At 36.3% G+C, this 16,122-nt stretch overlaps 1 protein-coding gene across 6 annotated transcripts in view; it reads left to right on the forward strand.

Moving 5' to 3' along the window:
- The window catches only part of LOC131949032 (fatty-acid amide hydrolase 2), a 19,442-nt gene extending 6,538 nt beyond the window's left edge, over positions 1-12,904 (forward strand). Inside the window, exons 1-9 of one of the 6 annotated variants that reach the window (XM_059310801.1) lie at positions 2,361-2,436; positions 5,803-5,959; positions 6,735-6,950; positions 7,316-7,544; positions 8,171-8,380; positions 9,083-9,202; positions 9,849-10,006; positions 11,823-11,921; positions 12,065-12,904. In XM_059310801.1, coding sequence (XP_059166784.1) covers positions 6,768-6,950; positions 7,316-7,544; positions 8,171-8,380; positions 9,083-9,202; positions 9,849-10,006; positions 11,823-11,921; positions 12,065-12,643 — 1,578 coding nt within the window. In that variant the 5' untranslated portion in view covers positions 2,361-2,436; positions 5,803-5,959; positions 6,735-6,767 and the 3' untranslated portion in view covers positions 12,644-12,904. Of the gene's footprint in view, positions 1-1,716; positions 1,857-2,360; positions 2,437-5,802; positions 5,960-6,042; positions 6,360-6,734; positions 6,951-7,315; positions 7,545-8,170; positions 8,381-9,082; positions 9,203-9,848; positions 10,007-11,822; positions 11,922-12,064 lie in introns of those variants that run through there. The other 5 variants (XM_059310797.1, XM_059310799.1, XM_059310798.1 and 2 more) reach the window with 5 other exon arrangements.
- Positions 12,905-16,122: the final 3,218 nt, after the last annotated feature.

Here is a 16,122-nt window from a genome sequence, read left to right on the forward strand (position 1 = left end):
TGATTCCCAGAGCTTTCCTGTGACCAATTCGTTGCTCTTGTTGGTTTTGTTACAAGTAGTAGCAGCACAGAACTTACACTTCAGTCCAATCTCATCTGAATATTTGTAGATGCTTTCTAATTCAACCGAAACATTCTTTGATCTGGTTTATTGGTTGTTACTTTAACTTTGAGCCATTGCAGTGTAAACGAATCTATCGCTTTTTTTTTGTGCCATATTGTTGTACTGCTTGTTACACACATTTTTCTTTTCAACATTTTCAAATAGCACAGGGTAGTAAACTTTTATTCCTTATTTACCAAACCAGTTTGTTATCACTGAAACAGTTCGATCCAGGTGCACGTAATAATCCCAAGAATTGGATATATAGTGTATAAATCCTTAAACCAAACAGAGTAAAAACACATCCACCTTTAGTAAAGTAGATTTTGCATCTGACTTGGGTAAACCGTCATAGTATCAGGAGGTGGGTGGGGGTTGGGAGATGGGGGAGGGCAGTGACAATAGAAAATAAAACCTTGCATGGTCAGCTAGTAGCCGCTATACCTTTCCGCTACGGTCAGTAAACCATTAAATCAAGCAGAGGGAGGGTCACACAGACATCACATCGGTACCCGCCCCGCTCAATTTAGAGTTAAGTCATTAACTGGACCTGTGGTATGACAACCGAGGTCACTCCCTCCCCCCCCCTCCCAGTCAATGATAGCTGTGGTTTATGCCCCAAAACACAAAGACTGTTCGTTTAACAAAACAGGCACTAAAAATGTCGCTTAATTCAAACCACTGGCCACAATTTTTTTAGTGAATTAGGCTCGCCCGACGTTCTGATAATCTGTGCGCGGGGTCAGAAAATGTCTGCGCGGCACATTTGAAAGTACTGCGCGGCCGCGCAGCCGCGCAGCTTAGAGGGAACACTGGTAGCGACCCTTCCCGGGGACAAACTTTCAAATTTTCGATTTGCACCCCCTCAAACTTTCGATTTGCACCCCACTCCCTCAAGTTTTTCTCTATATATTTTAATATTTTTTGCCTTGGTGTCACCCCCCCCCCCCTAAATGGTGTCACCCGGTGCGGTCCGCACCCCCGCCCCCCCCCCTCGCTACGCCTCTGGATGGAGGGGGTACATGATTTTTTTTCGAGGGGAGGAGGCTTAAGGGTCCCCCAACTTCTATCGAGACTCTCCTGAAACAAATACTGGAATAATTCAATCGCCCATCCCTGTTTCCCTTGTTGTGGTTAGTAATTTTGTTGTCGATACTTCTCAGAATTGACCCGTTAGAACAAAAAGTGGAGTCTTTATACTTCTTGATCTATGATACTGGCATCTCATTTTTAAAATACAGGAATCATATCAAATTGGTAAGATGTGTATTATTTTTGTTTTAGACTTAATTATTTTAAACTAAAAATTCAGCTAGGCCCTATACATTTTTGTTATTCTTCTCCTCGTGAAACAGTGTTTCTTTCAGTCTTTCTCCGGATTGATGGCGCTAGAAAATTGCAGGGGGGGGGGAAGTGGTGGTATTTAAATTTCCAGGGGCGGAGACTATACAAATTACAAAAATTAGCCTACATATTTTTTTCTATTTCGTAAGTGGGGGAGGTGTACAGTGCTACCTACCCACAAAAGGTTGGACCCAAAACTACAGCCTCTCCCCTCCTCTTCCCCAGCTGCACCACTGCCTGTACGGTCTGCTGATTTTCAAGTTTGAATATAACGGTATAACCATCGCTGCAACTGCGTTGCTGATCTATCACAATCCAAAGTCCAAAATAATAGGTCGTGCTTTTTAAAAATACGTTCTTGATGAAGCAGATAATAGTTTACTAATACACATTGGTAATAAATAAGTCTAGTAAGTGTTTTCTTTAATATTAAATTATGGATTTCAAGGCATTCGCCTACTTGTAAATATTTAGATCTAGCTCTAGAATATAGTCTAGATCTAATTACTAGTAATTACTACTAATTAGTAATTCAAATTGTCTTTCGGCTACATACTTTAAAACTAATTTAAAACAATTTACCAGCCCCCTTTTTTTTCTCAATTATAAATTAGATATAGATTCTAGATCTAGATCTATAGCCTACGGCTACACACAACGCTCAAATAATTCGTCAACGGTTTACTGTGTCAATATTACAAAAAAAAAGATTGTACTAGATCTAGAACTAGAGAGATTATATGTAATCTAGATTCTAGAGCGGATGAGAAATAGATCTATAATCTATACAATAGTGAATAGATCTAGATCTATTTATTAAAAGTCGAGTAACATAGATCTAAATGTTTGGCCAAAATAAACAGACCAGATTCTTGTTTGGCCTCTAAAAATCAAATTAATCTGGTATCATGTTATTTTCTCAGAAAACACAAACAAACAAAAAAACGTTAATCCTAAGAAAGAATGGTTTCCTAAAAAAAAAAAAAAATTGTGTGTAAACGCGGTGCAAGTTTAGATCTAGATCTACGTCTAGATTATAGATCTAGATTTTCTAGATCTAGATCTAGATTCTAGATCCTCTACTTTAGTACTTAGTATAGTTATAATTAGATCTATAAATATTCTATATATTATTAGTAACACTACTTGTCTCTTTGTCAGTCTTTGTACTACTTCACTTGACACTTGACACTTGCTTGAACTTTCTAATTTTGCTTGGGCTTGATTAGATCTAGATATCTAGATCTAGATCTAGATTTAGTCTAAATTTAGATTCTAGATCTAGAATCTAGATTCTTAGATCTAGATCTAGATTTCTAGATCTAGATTTCTAGAAGTAGAAGAGAAGACTCACAAGAGTGTCTGTCTTGTGTACTTTTAGATCTACGCCTACGCAACTTAGTTTAGTTAGAATCTAGTAACTTAGTACCTCTTCTTAGACTAGAGTCTAGTACTTCTTTAACTTTTACTTACCATTTGGGTTACCACTTAACTACACACTCACTACACTCACTGTCGCAGTTGGTAGATTCTAGATCTAGATTCTATTTTAGTAGATCTAGTTCTAGATTCTATAGTATATATATAATGAATAGATCTAGATATCTATCTAGTCTAGTATTTAAGTATTAGGCATAAGGCTAATAACTTCAAACTAATAAGTAATAACTTAAATAAGTATTATATTAAGTAATATTAATAAGTAGTAAGTAGGCCCTAATATTAATAGGCTATATAATTATTATTAATTTTTACACTGTCTATTACACTCTATTCTGCTGTGAAGACTAGTGTATGCATTTTGACTGGTGGGGGGATTTATTTACCAGTGTCTGATAATAATAATACTATAAAAAGAGATGTGTAATAAAAGGCCTACTGTTAATTGTATTGCATTAATTGTAAGGTTACTGGTAGTTAACTAAATACACACATAGCTTGCTAATGTCAATGCTAATGAGTTAATACTAACCACAATCCTGTAATCTGTATCCTTAACCATCAGAGATTACTAAAATCATACTAGATAACTAGAAGATCTACTATACTTTACTATAACTATAGTCAGTATAGTGTTTGCAACTAGAATAGGCCTACACTGTAACACTACAATATGTATACTGTATTATAACTATATGCTATACTCACTGATTTCTATCTCATCATTAAATGTCAATAAAATCTTTTGTAATCTCCAAGTATAAATTCTACACATCTGAATATGGGTGTTGGTAAACTGCGAGACTCGAATCACGAAATGGTGAGATGCTAAATTGTGAGATGGGTGCAAAAACCACCGATATTAAGGCCCGTAAATGGGGATGGATCGGACATACGTTAAGAAAAGAAAAAGAAAACATCGCAAAACATGTATTGGACTGGAATCCCCAGGGGAAAAGGAGGGTGGGTCGGCCAAGGAAAACATGGAAGAGAACGGTTGAGGAAGAGGCAAAAACAGCTGGGCCCTCATGGGCACAGATTAGAGGAGTCCGCTGGAGATGTGTGGTTGCAGCCCTTTTCTCCCCAGGGGCCACAAAGGAGTGATGATGATGACATGAATTTTTGTTTTGCATCTAACCCCCACCTGATACTTACACTGGGTGTGAGTAAAATGCAAAGATATCTGCGAAAATTATACTGCACCTAAATTACAATGAACTTTGATGCAGACTTCAAAGATATTTTGTTTGTAATGTTATGACTTTTGATTTTTTTGCGCTAGATGTGCTGATGATATATCAGCTTCTTCTTTTGTGTGAAACACCAAAGTCCCCAAATATGTTGCCTTTGTTGAACATCACCATGTTGCCACAGCAAACATGTTGTATTATTACAAAGAAAATTTTGATTATTACCATCGCCTTCGACTTAATAATTTTTCATATTATATATATATCAATTTTTTTTGTTTTTTAAAAATGTTTATAATTAAAGTTACTTAATAAATAATAAATTACCCTCATTAAAATATTAAATTGTTTATTTATACTTCTACGCTTTCTACACGTAAAACAATACTAAGTGTTAAAAAATGTAAGGTAATATCAGCCTTACATTAACAATTTAGCCAAATTTTTCTCCCTCTGACAAGGTTCTATGAACTCTCAATGACCCCAAGTCGTTTATCAAATTGCTATTGCTCAGGTTACAGTTTCTATATGCACTGACGTTGACCCCTCAAGCAGCGATACTATTCTCGTGCTGACAAGAAGATGTTAGTGGGCGAGATGCGGGCGACAGTGTTAAGAATCTATATATATAATTCTCTTCTTCGAGCCGTTAGAAAACAAGCTGCAAACGCTCTCCCTACCTCCCCACCCCTACATGGTTTTAGTGAGCTGTGTTCACTCTTAATGTTTACAAGCAGAGCCAACGATTTTAAACGTAGGGGGGGGGGGGGGAGGAGGGGGGGAGGGAAGGAAGGGGGGGGGGGGTTATGGTCCTTAACGAGCTACTTATAGTGTTTTAAAGAAATATTTTCAGTGTCAGCGTTGGTACTGTCGAATTCACAAATTATGAATTATTGAAAATTAGAAACAACTAAATAGCGGCGTATGTTATGCCGCGGGCTTGTTTTAAATAAAGATGTAGTTTTTTGAAAATATAATCTAAAATAATATTCTCTATATGAACTCACTGTCGACCAAGATGGAATTTTCCTTCCACTGACAAGAAAACGTGAGCGGGTAATTGATATGAGCAATGATGTTTGATTTTTTAATATTTAAAAAAAATGTAAACTAGATCAAAGAACAACATACAGCACTCGTGATATATCTTGGTCTATTTGATTAGTTTATAAGAAACTAAAAAAATGTCTTGCTATTTACCAGTGATTCTGTAGGTATGTCTTGCATTTTCTATTTGCATTTTACAGCCTCGCCATTTTGTGTTTTGTGTATCGCAAATTATCAACACCCTTTGAAAATTCATATAGGGAAAGGCTAATCCAAAGGATTTTGCACTAAAAATTAAATTTCAAATTATTTACCATTAGAAGCTGTTTATTTTTCAACAAACAGGTTACCACTTAGGCCTAAATGATCTAAAAAATTAAACAGTTTTTATTACTATATGTCGAAAAATTGGTAAGTCAAGTAAAGGTTAAATTTACCAGTATGAATCGGCTAAACATTGGGCTTCATTCTAAAATCCAGGGCCATACATTAAGTTGAAATAAGTTGAACTTAGTTTATATTATGATTATACCTGCTTTCTGTAAAATCATCACTAGATCTACTTGTAGTAGTCTAACTTTCTTAACAAATGATTGCTTGGTGGTAACAAAAATGCTGCATTTTTTTCTTTTTCTTCATGCCATTAATACAAACCATTTAATTTCAATAAAAAAATAAGAGTGCTACGATGGCACTATTCTTCAACAATGATGGCTAGCATGCCCAGCAAACATTAGTCACAACAACATGATAATGTACACAAGATTGTAAGCAGGAAGTTAAGGCAGACAGCCATGCAGTCAGTTCAACATCATTAAACAAATAGTTTTAAGTAGGTATTACACTCTCAAAAAAGTTCAAAGTTTATTTTCAATTTTTAGAACATTTCTTTGTGTTCTTTCCACTGTTTGTTAAAGTTTTTCTTCTCTATTCCTCATAGTTTTAATGTATGTAAGGTAGGCCCACATGGATACTTTCTGTGTTAACTTTTTCTTTGGGAAATTAGAGAATGTTTTCTAACAATATTTGCTGACTTTATTTTAAACCAATTAGATCTACTCTTTCTGTGAACTACTAATAGTTTTACTAATTGGCCAGCAGAAATATTAGTTTTTCTGTAACAGTAATTGGTCATATAAAAAAAAAATGACTTAGTAAATCTTTTATGGACCAGGATAACTAGTTTGTAGATCTTTATTGGAACAAAACAAGTTTGTAGATCTTTTGTAGACGAAGGTAACTTTTATGTTGATTACGAAGTAATTGTAGAAAAAAGAACATAACAGTTAAAAAGTATTTTAAACTAGAGGAATACATTTAAAAAAATTAAGTTTAAAGATGATGTAGAAATGCATTCAGTTGCCACAATCTTATACAAAGGCTTGTTTAAGCCATCCAGTGATGAGTGCAAATCATAAACGAAAATCTTTATGCTGACCAAGTTGGCAGGTTTTAGCTATTAATTGTTTATTTTACTAAGACAGTCATATGCAGTTTGGAACAGCTATTTAAAATAGGGCCCTGTTTACATTATCATTAGTTATGATTTACCTCAGTTAAGTGAGCACTTAGTTAAAGGGAATACATGATTGAATTTATTTTGATCCTCAGAATTCAGCAGTTGCACCTTGGATACATCTCACCATGGGTTTTGTTGACACAACACTGTATACAATTTTTAGCTGCTTCACTTTTCTGTTTATGGTGGTGGTGAATTTTATATTCGACTATAAGTACAAGGGGAAAGGGGGAAAAGTTTCTAAAGTCCAGGATCCAATTCTTTTGATGCCGGCATCAGAGTTGTCCAGGGATATCAGAAGTAGGAAGGTAAGGCAATGGAATATTGATACAAATTTATGAACTTCGATATGCTAGTATAATTCAAGCAGCATAATGTTTTGGCATGTTCTGTTTCAAACTAAAAAAAAATGAATGTTGTAATTTAATTTTTATTTTTTTAATAAAAATTGTTTATCAGTTAAGATAAATTTTTAGTCAGCAAAATTTAATATTTAATTTTCTAATCATCATTACCTGGTTATTATAAAAATATTGTCAAGATAGACCTTTATGAAAAAGAGTTTACACATTTGCCAGTTTGGCCTGTATTTTAAATGTTCCTCCTGGTCAATTGTAACCAGCTGCCAGATTTTATTCTGGCGTGTAAATTTTATTTTTGGTTTGAATTTCAGCTAAGAGCAGAAGATGTTATGGCTGCTTATATTAAGAGGGCCAAGGAAGTGAATGTGCTGGTGAATGCTATAGTAGGGGAGCAGTATGACAAGGCACTGCGTAGAGCGCAGGAGCTGGATCAAACACTGGACTCTCTCTCATTTGAGGAGATTGAGGAGCAGTTTTCTGAAGCAAGGAAACCATTGCTGGGTGTCCCTCTGTCTGTGAAAGAAGCGTTTGAGTGGACAGGTAAATAGGGTTCATTACTCAGTAGTTTGTGCCTTAGTTCATACAGGTAAAGAGGGTTCATTACTCAGTAGTTTGTGCCTTAGTTCATACAGGTAAAGAGGGTTCATTACTCAGTAGTTTGTGCCTTAGTTCATACAGGTAAATAGGGTTCATTACTCAGTAGTTTGTGCCTTAGTTCATACAGGTAAACAGGGCTCATAACTCAGTCTTGTGTGAAGCATTGCTCCCTTTGTCTCACAGCATTGTGTGATCATGGGCTCTATCAGCTTGTGTAAACTGCATCACTTGGTGCAGTATTTGTGACAATGTAGATCAGTCTTGTGTGAACTATTACTTATTAAGTTATATCTCTCAACTTTGTGTGATCATAGAATAAGAAAGTTCTATCAGCTTGTTTAAACTGCATCACTTAGGACCTTGTTGTTCTAGGGTTTGTGTTTAATATTACAGTAGATCTATTCATTTAATTATTTGAAATATTTGTTTAGAAAGACTTCTTTTAAATCCTTATAAAATATAAATTTTTATATCACCATCTGTGTGACCTACTGCGATATTTTTCTTTCCAATATTGAATGGTTGAGGTTTCTTATTGCATGTCCTAACCTTGTATGTTTATTGTCAAGGGATGCAACACACTTCTGGTGTAGTCAACAGGAAACATATTCTGGCACCAAGAGATGCTCCAGTTCTGGCCAACTTGGTGGCCGCTGGCGCCATACCTTTTATCCAGACAAATGTCAGTGAAGTTTGTATGTGGTTTGAGTCATCCAACTACGTGTATGGCTGCACTAACAATGCTTACGACACCACACGTATGGTTGGAGGAAGTTCAGGTAACGTAACATTTTTTAGTTGAAATGTATTTAGTAAGTTGTGACAAGCCATAATGAAAAGAGTCAGTTTGTACCTTGCACTTTTTTTTAGCTGTAGCAGAAAATAAATAGGTGGTCTATGATATTGATTTTGTGATTTTAGTTAATTCTCATACACATGGTGTGGTTGAAAATAAAAAAAAATATATTGTAGTCTATATCTGCTAATAAAAGCAACCAACAAATATGCTTGGTATGCCAAATTATGAACTTAGTGTTAACAGTAAAATTTATTACTCAGGGACTATTGGCCAGATGCCTTAAGTTTATCCCATTGAAATCAGCTTAATAAATAAAGAAGGGTTGATTGAAAGACTCAAATCAGCCATGGATGATTTTTTTTGTTTGCCAATATCACTATCCAAGCCATAGTTTTATCCCTAATTCTAACCAAAAGCCTATTTTGCTGGCAAAACCTGTCAAAAAGACATCTTGATATGATACTGTATTATCCTGCCTGCATTTTTATAAGAACCTTTAAGTTAGTTGCAAATCTTATATGTTTATTAAATACATACAGCATGTACATAAGTATTGTTTGTAAACCTAAATAAAACTTTTATGATGATCATAAACCAGATCTTAATATAGAGATCATTTAGATTCCTAAATGTTATTGAATAAAACTTTAATGAAACTTCCTATCATCTTCCACTTGTGCAGGGGGTGAAGGGTGCATACTGTCCACTGGGGCGTCTGTGATTGGGATTGGCTCTGATATAGGTGGGAGCATTCGCATGCCCTGTTTTTTTAATGGAGTGTTTGGACACAAGCCAAGCCCAGGTAATTTTTTGTCCTAGTGTTACCATAGTTTCATTACAAACAACAGTTTGATTCAGCTTCACATATCAGTAGTACAATTCTATCATACAAACTTGCGTCTTTTAATGTGTCTTATCAATCTAAATTATATCAAGTAGCTTTCAGACCCAGGGAATGGTATGGCCTAGAGTTAGAGCACTAGACTGCTAATCTGAAAGCCTATAGTTTATATCCCGGGCTCAAGCCTGTAGGACGTCCTTGAGTCCACCTAGCTCAGATGAGTACCTAACTTATGTTAGGGAAACAAAGGTGGCTGGACATAGCGCTGACCACACTATCCCTTCATATGCTGAGGTCTCTGAAACAGTTAAACTTTACTTCCTCTGCCCCATGTGTCTTGGGCATGAATGGGAAAAGATGATGATGATCTTAAATAAGAGAAGATGAAATAGAATTAATCTTTCTGTTTTTTTTTTGTTTGGCAAAAAGCATATATTTGTTGAGCACTACACCCAGCTGACACCACTTAATTTGAGTCTGGTACACATCAGAACTGAGTGAAAATCATACCAGAAGCAGGCTAGAAAACAGATTTAAAAACATAGGGTTAGCAATAGTGTGCTTGACCACAGAAGTTTGATGTTAAACTTTGGTGAATGTGTTGCAGGTGTGGTGGACAACTCTGGTCAGTTTCCTATAGCCAATGAGGCAGCTATGACTCTGCTAGCCACTGGGCCCATGTGTCGCTATGCCACTGATCTCATTCCTGCACTGAAGGTGATGGCTGGACCAGAGGGGGTTTTAAAACTCAAACTGGACACTCAGGTCAGTCTACCTCTCTACCTCATAACAAACTGGACACTCAGGTCAGTCTACCTCTCTACCTCATAACAAACTGGACAGGTTAGTCTACCTCTCTACCTCATAACAAACTGGACAGGTCAGTCTACCTCTCTACCTCATAACAAACTAGACACTCAGGTCAGTCTACCTCTCTACCTCATAACAAACAACAAACTGGACAGGTCAGTCTATCTCTCTACCTCATAACAAACTGGACAGGTTAGTCTACCTCTCTACCTCATAACAAACTGGACAGGTCAGTCTACCTCTCTACCTCATAACAAACTGGACACTCAGGTCAGTCTACCTCTCTACCTCATAACAAACTGGACAGGTTAGTCTACCTCTCTACCTCATAACAAACTGGACAGGTCAGTCTACCTCTCTACCTCATAACAAACTGGACACTCAGGTCAGTCTACCTCTCTACCTCATAACAAACTGGACAGGTCAGTCTACCTCTCTACCTCATAACAAACTGGACACTCAGGTCAGTCTACCTCTCTACCTCATAACAAACTGGACAGGTCAGTCTACCTCTCTACGTCATAACAAACTGGACAGGTTAGTCTACCTCTCTACCTCATAACAAATCAAAGATTGCAAGGCTAATAGTTTTTTTGTAATGTATAATAAATTTTTTAATGAAACATTGTAACCATTGTGGTAATATTAAAAAAAAAAAATTCTTATAACGATATTCAGTTAGCTATCTATATATATAATTCTCTTCTGGGAGACGCTAGAAAACAAGCTGTAAACGCGCTCCCTACCATCCCCACCCCTACATGGTCTCAGTGAGCTGTGGTTCACGCTATGTTTACCTTCGTGGAGTCGGGTTTAGTGACGGCTATTAGGGGCAGATAATTTAGTTTGAAACGATTTTAAACGTTGGGGGGGGGGGGGGGGGGGGGGGGGAGGAAGGGGGGGGGGTTATGGTCCTTAACGAGCTACTTATAGTGTTTTAAAGAAATATTTTCAGTGTCAGCGTTGGTACTGTCGAATTCACAAATTGTGAATTACTGAAAAGTAGAAAAAACAAAACTAAATAGCGGCGTATGTTATGCAGCGGGCCGGCTCGTTTTAAATAAGTATGGAAGGATCTGTAGTAATGCATGCAATGAAAGTTGTAAGAGAGAGAGGGGGGGGGGACAAGAGGATTAATAATAAACCTGTGGCAAGTAACAGAGGTATGAGTTGATTAGTCCATGAGCAGGTGGTGCAAAGTCTGAAGAAATCTTTCCTTCGTCTTCTTCTTCGTTCTTAATTATTAGTGTTGAAGGGGATTGAGATTTATCTGCCAGTGGGTTTGAACTCGAGACTTTGTTCGAATTTATCAACCATGAGCTTTTTGTCGACTCGACCATACCTCCAACACAATTAAGCGTTACGTGTCAACTGGTTATGCGCCATTGAGGCCATTGACTCCGATTTCAGCCTGCTTTTCTTTTTGGATTATCTTCCATAGCCTTTGTCAAACTAAGAACAAACTACAAGGCAGCAGTTGTTTAATTTTGGAGTTGTCTCCCCTAGAAGAGTGGCTGTCCCCAGCTAATGAGCCTCATCTGCCCAAGGGTTCGAACTCGAGTCTTTTCGGTTTAGCAACCATGAGCTTTACCGACTCGACCACGCCGACCCCTAAGAAACCTTTCAAAACTCGAGATATGAAACTTGTAGTAAAATAAATGTGTACTTTATTTTTTTAATTTTAGTTTGTACCAATAAGTGGGCATTAAATTGTTTTCAAATTTTTAGAAGTTTAGTGGTGTCAATAAAGTTTTATTTCTCATGACTGTAGGTTAACTTCTCCAAGCTAAAAGTCATATCTGTCCCTGATGATAGCGGCTCTTTACTTCTCAGCAAGGTGGATCCAGAACTAGTTGCCATTCAGAAAAAGGTGAGGCTTTTTGTCATAACGCTTGACTACTACACTACTAGCTAACCAGTAGAAGCTAATTGAAACAACTTCTGCTGTTTTAAACTGAATACAAATTTGTGCTTGAAAGGACTGTATTGTCACACTGTTGATATTTTTTTCAGTGTTTCGAGTACTTAAAGACATTGGGAGCTGATTGTAATGAGACGCACATAAAGAAATTCCGTTTTGCACTGGAAATGTGGGCGGCCAAAATGAACCTGGCCAATGGCCCAAAGTTTGCCACTCTGATGGCTGGCGGTGAAGGGAAAGTGAACTGTGTTCTGGAACTTGCGAAAAGTTTAGTGCGTCAGTCTAACCACACCCTGCCTGCTATAGCACTTGGACTGTTTGATGATTTCCTTCCTCAGTTAACCAAATCCAAGGATTTAAAGGCCGTTCAGATTTTAGATGCACTGAAAGAAGAAATTGTGAGCCTGTTGGGTGATGATACAGTATTGTTATACCCGTCCCACCCCAAGTTAGCACCCTACCACAACCACCCCATCTTTACACCTATGAACTTCGCCTACACCGCCCTGTTTAATGCCCTAGCTCTACCTGTGACTCAGTGCCCACTGGGTCTGTCCAAAGATGGCCTCCCGCTTGGTGTTCAAGTGGTGACCAGTCCATACAACGACCACCTCAGTCTAGCTGTAGCCATGAAGCTGGAAGAGAAGTTTGGTGGATGGACAAACCCATGATGGCTGCTCTTTAACTGTGATGTAACACGTTATCTTAGCTAATTAATTTAAATTTGTAGAAGGTGAAGAGATTATCATTTACGCTGAAATCTGGTGCACTGTCAAAATGACCTCGATTTATCTGCCCATGACACAATGACCCAGTCAAAATAGCACTGTCATGTTGGCTCTCTTCAATTGGGTTCCCGTCATATTGACTCCTGACAAACAAGCTCCCTACATTTAGGCTTCCAACTAATGGAATCCCGATATATTGGCTCCTGACAAATAGGCTCATGACATATTGGCTCCAAAAAATAAACTACAGACCACTTTTGGCAAGGAAGTAGCCATTTTATCTGGCCCACCTATCACCCACTGATCTGCCTCCACTAGACCATATATTCTTTAAATGCCTGAATAAAAAACTTCTTGAAGCAATCCATGAACAGGTTGAGCTCCTAACAGCAACATGCCACTAATTTTAAAAATTGTGAAGTTTTATTTACTCCTTGAAAATCTGTTGCATAAAAGAGAGCACAGAAGTTTATAACATAATGCTTAAAAGATAACATCATTTTGTTTGGGAGCCTATTTATCGGGAGTCTTAATAATGCCAGCCATTGTGCTGGAAGCCTCAATGACAGGAGCTTATTTGTCTGGAGCCTTTATAATGTGGCCCTTTTGATGGGGTTGATTTGACAGGGCCATTTTGTCACTGGCCATTTTGACACTGAATGCTGAAATGTTTTCATGATTTTAACTATAAAATGGGCGCTTATCCCACCCCAAAACAGCATATGCAGGATACAGTAATCTACAAAATAATTTTTTTAAGCCAGTTTCCTCGACGAATCATTGCTACATCGGTAATTTCAAAGAATTTTTACAGTAATTTTTTTATTTATCTACTCAAGATGATTCTAATATTTGATGTGATTTAGTATTATGCTTTAATTTATTTATCATTTGGATTATATACTTCATCCAGTGCTGTATGGTTTTTTTATTTTTTAAATTTTACTTTGTTGATTGAAATCCAGGGAAACCATACACTGACCAACTCAGTCTAGCTGAAGCCATTAGGATGTAGCTAGCTCATACATTGAGGCTTAAGCTGGACATAGCCGAAATGACTTTTTTGTAATGTGCTTTAAAAGTTAAAAACAATTTCAAATCAATGAAATAAATAGCAGGTGAAGACAACTTGATTTCTAATAATGCACCCAATTACTAAATAACTATATACTAATAACTATATCCTTGCAGAACTTAATGATTTCACCAAGGCAGCAAGTCATAAGTTATTTGAATTGATAGGTTGGAGGGATCTAGAGACTACCTCTTTAAAAACATTAATTTACTCTGTATTGTAAACAAAGTTTTTGAAAATAACTTTCAATAAAGTGACAGCATTTCTAATTTATTGAAAACGTGTTTTACTCTTATTTTATTTTTTGCAATCCAGGGGAAACAATTCAGTTTTCCTTTTATTATAACTGAGTTGTCTCGCTTCGGTTGTCGAAAAATCAGATTTTCTTAGTCAAACCGATTTCCACAACAAAAAACCAAAAAACCCGGTTCAGCATTGATGTCATATCTGCAAACCTGTTTTAAAAATGGCTGTGGATAAGGGACTGTGTAATCACATATGTATAAGGTCCATACTAAGGAAAAGGTAGGGTTAGTGGTTGAGCCACTGATAATTTTAATCAGTTTACTTAGATTGCAAATAACACAATTTGTATCAAGCTGATAGCTTTTACTCGTAGCTAAAAAAAATAACTCTTCTTGTAGGCCAATGAAGCAAAGGTATATTCTATGTATGTCTCCTCTATGTATGTCTCCTTGACACGATATATTTAGAAACATAATCTTATTATTAAAATTAAACTATCTTGAACATTCTAAAGTTTATTATTTTAAAAATTCTTCTGGGTATCAGATTATTTCATTATTAATTAATACTTTCAAATGTTACTTTTATATATATATATATATATATATATATATATATATATATATATATATATATATATATATATATATATATATATATATATTGTAGATATGCAGATAAAATGATTTATAATATTTACCAATTCAAGCCTAAACTGTAAAAAGGGAAATAACCTAGAAGTTTTTTTCCTTTTTTAAATCAGCATTTTCAGTTTCATATATTAATAATAATCGGCTACTTGGTAAATTCAAAGTAAATATGACTTATGTTATCCTGATGTTTTTTAATACAAGAAAAATAGTACCTGGTGGGGTGTATGGTCAATTAGAACCTACAATACTATTACAAGCATTGGTCAACTATCGATTAGCCGGAACTAGACATTCGTATAAAGGGAATAGTAAATAACTGTAATTAAATGCTTGGTAAGAATATGTTCCGATTGGATGGTTCAAGTGTTTTTTTTATTGCAGATACTAGAAATATGGATAATCGAGTACAAAATGTTAATATGGGTAGTCGAGTCGCCATGTATGGTATTTTTTTTTTCTGAATATTCAAGATACTAAACTAAGTAGTTAAAGAGCATACATTTATTGAAGTGCGTATAATAGTTAATAAACAAATTCTTTATCTAAAAAACTATATAATTCTTTTATTATAGTCAATAGTATAGTATGAATTTCATTTCAATAATTAAAGAAAACATAATGCAACGAAAAGAAATTAACCGCTGGATATGTGACCTCTTTAACAGTGACGGCAAAAGTGACAGGAAAACATATGACTTACTAAACCATGACGGTAAGAGTGATAGGAAAACATATGACCTACTAAACCATGACGGCAAGAGTGATAGGAAAACATATGACCTACTAAACCATGACGGTAAGAGTGATAGGAAAACATATGACCTACTAAACCATGACGGTAAGAGTGATAGGTAAACAAATGTGATGAAAACAGACAGCTCTGCCAGCAGAATTGTCATCAACCCTGTGCTAGTTATCACATTGAAAACACTCAACAGATGTTGTAAATATGCTACACCGTGCTTTAGATGTAGTACTTTGTGTAGATAATAATGTTGTATGTTTGCAACATTTTGCATTAAATCACACTGTGTTTTATATAACCCGAAACGAATGTTATATCTTGTTATTATGTCACCGTGTTGATTATATACCACTGGGCGAGTCCAACATAGTGTAGTATAATAGCTGTTGCATTGTATGTATGTCATTGTGGTGTATATGCGCAACATCTATATTAAATACATGTCACATAGATTAAAGTATATACCCCACATCGTGTTGGAATAATGTTTTATCTAGTTATCATGTGGTATAAATGCCACTAGGTATGTTTATGTGCCCCCAGAGGCGTAGCGACCTTTCCTGGCGCCCGGGGACAAACTTTAATTTTGGCGCCCCCCTCGGGAGAAACCTTTCAATTTGCACCCCCCTTCAAACTTTCGATTTGCACCCATTTTGGCGCCCACTAAGATCGGCGCCCAGGGCCCCTCCCCCCCTTCCCCCCG

This window comes from Physella acuta, unplaced genomic scaffold (genome assembly GCF_028476545.2).
Source record: "Physella acuta isolate Inbredline_101_S28 unplaced genomic scaffold, ASM2847654v3 ptg000670l, whole genome shotgun sequence".
Lineage (NCBI taxonomy): Eukaryota > Metazoa > Mollusca > Gastropoda > Physidae > Physella > Physella acuta.